Source organism: Berghia stephanieae, chromosome 9 (genome assembly GCF_034508935.2).
Source record: "Berghia stephanieae isolate SIO BIC M18660-M18661 chromosome 9, UCSD_Bste_1.3, whole genome shotgun sequence".
In the NCBI taxonomy this organism is placed as follows: domain Eukaryota; kingdom Metazoa; phylum Mollusca; class Gastropoda; order Nudibranchia; family Aeolidiidae; genus Berghia; species Berghia stephanieae.
In genome coordinates this window covers 25197892-25203492 of record NC_088368.1, presented here as the reverse complement: position 1 = coordinate 25203492, position 5601 = coordinate 25197892, and the positions used below count along the sequence as shown (strand labels likewise).

The window sequence follows — 5601 nt, the reverse complement described above, 5'->3', positions numbered from 1 at the left end:
TTTGTCTCTGTCATTAAAAATGAAAGGTTTTGTCATGTCCCGTCCTACATGTTAAGTGTTGCTTTTTGCCAGGGACCCCTTGCAAAGTTAAGTGGATATTGCACTATATAACAGCTAAATTAAAAAAAAAATATATAAATTCGAAGACTTACTTGAGCCTAAGGCGTTGGCTATGATCTCGTCGTTAGTAAGCCGACACAGGCCCATTGGTAACACTGCCAAAAACATCACTAGTGGCTGGAATGTAACATCATTATCATAAAAGGGAAATCTGATAATTGTATAAAAACTCTGAAATTCTGATTTATGAACCTGGACGCCTAGAGCTGTCCGTATAATATGGATTAGACGCGGTATATATGATTTACATCATCATCATCATCATCATCATCATCATCATCATCATCATCATCATCATCATCATCATCATCATCATCATCATCATCATCATCATCACCATCTTCATCATCATCATCATCATCATCATCATCATCATCATCATCATCATCATTATTATTATTATTATTATTATTATTATTATTATTATTATTATTATTATTATTATTATTATCATTATTGTTATTGTTATTATTCTTATTATTATTAGTAGTATTAGAAGTAATAGTAGTAGTAGTAGTAGTAGTAGTAGTAGTAGTAGTAGTAGTAGTAGTAATAGTAGTAGTTGTAGTAGTAGTAGTAGTAGTAGTAGTAGTAGTAGTAGTAGTAGTAGTAGTGGTAGTAGTAGTAGAAGTAGTAGTATACTAGTAGTAGTAGTAGTAGTAGTAGTAGTAGTAGTAGTAGTAGTAGTAGTAGTAGTAGTAGTAGTAGTAGTAGTAGTAGTAGTAGTAGTAGTAGTAGTAGTAGTAGTAGTAGTATCATTATCATCCTTATTATTATTTATTCAAAACAAAAATGAAGCTGGAATACGGATTGTGAATGCCGTAAGGTTTAAGAATTGGGACACTGTCCGAATGTGAACACACTGACCTATTAAACATTTTATTAGGGCCTTAAAATTCAGTAACATTCGATTGTTTGAAATATATTTATGAACCTGCCACATAAAAAATTTCTTAGACTGAGAAACATTGTCATTACCATAAGCCAAAAAATCGCCATCTTGGTTTTCTCCAGTTAGTTTTCCTATAGATAGATGGTTCTCTGTGAAACAAGATAAGTAATCGAATAATACTCATAGAATTAAACGAATGAGAATACGTACGGAGCCTAAAAACTGTTGAAAGCATTCAGCGCCATTTTATCGTTGGCTGGGAATGTAAGCATTACCATTAATTCGGTCTCTATGTCAACATAACGACACAAGAAAAACAACAAACAATATCAAAATCCTCAATAAAATGGTTCATAACTGTTGCGTATATATGCCACAATAAAGCTGTCAAAAATAAAGTTAGAGAATGTGTGTAACCATGTATTATAATAACGTATAATGTGTTTTCCAACCACCACATCTTCAGTCTCTATCTACTACTATAACCACCATCACCACTTCAATACTACCACAACTACTACAACCACCACCACTACATCATTATCATTACCACTCCACCACCACCACATCATCATCACTACTACGAGTACAACCACCACCACTCCATCATCATTACTACCACTACTACTACGCCATCACTACCACCACTATTACAACCACCACCACCACATCATCATCAAGACCACTAAAACTGCAACAACCACCACCACATCATCATCACTACCTCTACTACTACAACCACCACCACAATATCATCACTACCACTACTACTACAACCACCAGAACCACATCATTATCACTACCACTACTACTACACCCCAATCAGCACATCACCATCACTACCACTACTACTACAACCATCACCACCACATCATCATCACTACCACTACTACTACTACCACCACCACATCATCATCACTATCACTACTACTACAACTACAACCAATACCACCACATCATCATCAATACCACTACTACTACAATCACCAACACCACATCATCCTCACTACCACCAGTACCACAATCACTGCCATTGGCTTTTGGAGCTTTACTTCTTTTGAAAAAAGGAAACTTCGGAATTGTATTTGGCATTGTGTTTATATATCATAGTATACTAATCAGTTATCTATTTAGAACAAGATACTGTACATTATGTATGCCAAATACCATCCCAATTCTCTTTTCTTGTGTTCGGGAATTTCTCTTTCGGCATTGAAATTCCTACGAGTGGTGTCTGAAATTCCTGTGAGCCAACTTTAAAGTTGGCGTCTCTTTGCTATGCCACGATGATGCAGTGAGTGGGAGAGAGTCATCACTACACACAGAAACAACAGAAATACTTTAAAAACATGGTTATGACACGCAACCACTCACAAATGAGGCTATACTATTTATCATTTTCTCTATAAAGAACAGGACAAGACAAACAAGAGCTTGACTCTCTCTACACTTCGCATTGATGATTGTCGTCTGACGAGTTCAACTCTCGGTCGACCGGTCAATATTCCTTTTTCCCTAGGACGTAATCATTAATAGAATGTTGTGTGGTTTTGACCGTGAAGAAAACCTTAAGAAGTCACATTTATATATTTTAGAGACATCGTTTTGAATAATTTTGAGTTAAACGACCGAGCAGGAAGTTATCTTCTTAGATTTCATGAACGGCCGATCAGCACTTGTTTACTATAGTAACGCAATTCCCAGCCTCTGTCTTAATGGCGGATGGTTTTCTCATCGAGGCCGCTGGTTGGCTAGCCAATAAGAGCACCGTACGGTTTCCATTGGGTAAATTCCTTGATAATACTTTAAAATTTCATAGAAAAGTTCTTAAATGTGAACCATACTTGTTTATATATGTTATGTTGCAGTTTTTATAGTGCGGTTTTGTGGTCTAGTGGTATGACACTCGATTCGGACCAGAAGACGCATAGTTGAGGTCTTGGAAAAGCCTGTTTAATCATATTCTCTCACCGTGCTCAAGTGTAAAATGAGTACCTGGCCGTTAATAACGTTGCCTCTATTGGAAAAAAATTGCATTATCGCCTAACAGGTGTCATGTCTCGTTCTTCATATTACGTGTTACTGTTGGTCAGGGACGCCTTGTAAAATGCTTTTGAGCACGTTTAGTGAATATTGTGCTAGTTTATTTTTTTAAAGCTACAAAAGACTGGTTATAAAATAAAAATTAAATATTATCTTTATATACTTAAAATAATTACAAAAGGGCACCATATTTTTAAGTTTCCTAGTTTATAATCGTTTGTTACTATATATAAACGGAATACATGTCAAATAATCACTACTTACATTGAATATTCCAGACTGAAAACAAGCCGACAATGATTACAGTCCTCTACTGAAGCATGCTATTTATATTAGCTAAATACTTAATTGGATGACTACTTTGTTGACAATGAATTGTAATGTGTGGTAGAATAGTTCCCAAAATCTCTGAATTATATTTGATATTACATTGGTACAGCTGTACTTCTTTGATATTAAAAAAAAACATTTTAAGCGTGGGGGGGGGGGGGGGGGGGGGTAGATGTACTTGTTGACATAGACCGTATTAATGAACGTTATGGTTTTGAACAGGCTGATGAAGTAGTAGTTTTGATTTCGATAATCTATGTAGTAAATGTTTTGTTATTTTGGTAGAAACAATGATGCCCTGCTGTAAGTTAATATGGAAAAGGTATAGTGTTGCTGATGCTGATTAGACCATATACAAGAAGGTTGTTGCCTTGAGGATGTAGTGGTCAAAGTAATTTTTATGATATAGAATAGAAATGCATAGAAAAAAGACTTGAATGCGATGTATAATATATATATATATATATATATATATATATATATATATATGTGTGTGTGTGTGTGTGTGTGTGTGTGTGTCTTTTTGTGTGTGTATTTAGATATCATCATTTCACAAAGCGCAAGGCTTGGACATGATTTCACCTTTTGATTAAGTCGATTCTAACATCCAACCACATTAGATCTCTCTCTCTCTCTCTCTCTCTCTCTCTCTCTCTCTCTCTCTCTCTCTCTCTCTCTCTCTCTCTCTCTCTCTCTCTGAGTTCCGATATTTGGATAGATTTTTTGAAGTGACGACATAGCCACGTGCTAAACAAAGCAAGATGACTTCGGGAACTACTGTGCGTATTCAAGTTTGTCGGTTACAACCTCTCTCGGGTTTTTGATGTTCCCATTAATTTTTTTTTTACCAATTCAAATGTCATGTTTAATTTGCCCATATAGGAACTTTATTAAATTACTATTATATGTATCAATCATATACTTGGTCAGATCAAGACTTTTAGAATACCTGCAATCATATGGTCGATTTCATTTTGATTCGTCGCCATCTTCATGTGTGTGTTTGTATGTATGTGGTGTGCTAGAAATAGAAAGTACTGTTGAATTGGGTTCAATAGTATGATATCACGTCGCCCAGCAACGGCTAGCAGCGTGTTTCTAAACAATGAAAAGTGGTACTTTTTATTCTTCATGCTAGCTAGAACGTTTCATATGTTGTGTGATCAGAATGTATAAAATTCAAAACATTATCAGATTTATAATGATTTTCTCCTCTGGATACACTTTTATGCTCGTCGGAGAAATGTTTCATGAGGGCGTCAGCCATTTTTCCAATAGTTAAGAGCCAGTAACTAGATTACGATGAGTCATTACGAGGGAAGTGACGTCATGCCTCATGAAGACAATTGCGAGCTGAAACATGCACGCCTACACATTTTGGTGACTTAGATCACAAGAGTACTGCTCTTACATTGGAATTGTGGAGCATTCCTTTAATATTTCATTTCATTATTTCTGTAAATAATTTATGGGGTGATCTGATATACCACCCGAACTTGTACACATTTTTAGATCAATAATACTGTTCAAATTCCAATTAATTTTATTTATCCCTAATGTTCAACAATTCCAATAATCCGGCATTCTCCAACACGGCCATGGTTTTTCATCTCATCGATCGTCGTAAAGAAAATCTTGAAAGATCAAACCATCAAACGTTATGGCTTTACCAGACTTCACGTGCTTCTAGCACCCTTGGGACATTTCGCCGTGCACTTATTTGCAGGTCTGATAACCCATTTCCTTATTGGCTCTGTGTTCTAATAAAAATCTCCAAATAATATTGTCCATTACAACAATGTTAAATTAGGACCATAAGAGACAATTGGTTTTGTGTCAGCAAAAGTACAGAAATATGAATCTTATTTGAAATACAATTAATGGAAAAACTCGTTTTAGAGATTACACTATGTTATGTTCAGTTCCACTTTTGCACAATGCGGACCATCCAGTGATCAGAGTAGAGCCATCATATTTTGCTTACAATGATGTGCATATGCGTATATTTAGCACCATTGTACGCGGATTAAATTTCCTTTCACATACTATATACTTTAAATTGCTTTGATGCATATTATTGCTGTGGGGAATAATACAAAAATGTAACGTTACTTTTGATTACTACTTTATATATATATATATTATATATATATATATATATATATATATATATATATATATATATATATATATGTATATATATATATATATATATA

At 34.8% G+C, this 5601-nt stretch overlaps 1 protein-coding gene across 2 annotated transcripts in view; it reads right to left on the bottom strand.

Annotated features, from left to right (window-relative positions):
• Nucleotides 1–3431, bottom strand: part of LOC144979922 (zinc metalloproteinase nas-4-like) — a 50331-nt gene extending 46900 nt beyond the window's left edge. The window contains exons 1-3 of one of the 2 annotated variants that reach the window (XM_078927207.1): nucleotides 3320–3431; nucleotides 1099–1161; nucleotides 153–237 (exon numbers count right to left, since the gene is read on the bottom strand). In XM_078927207.1, coding sequence (XP_078783333.1) covers nucleotides 153–237; nucleotides 1099–1119 — 106 coding nt within the window. In that variant the 5' untranslated portion in view covers nucleotides 1120–1161; nucleotides 3320–3431. The remainder of the gene's footprint in view (nucleotides 1–152; nucleotides 238–1098; nucleotides 1162–3319) is intronic. The other variant, XM_078927206.1, reaches the window with a different exon arrangement.
• Nucleotides 3432–5601: the final 2170 nt, after the last annotated feature.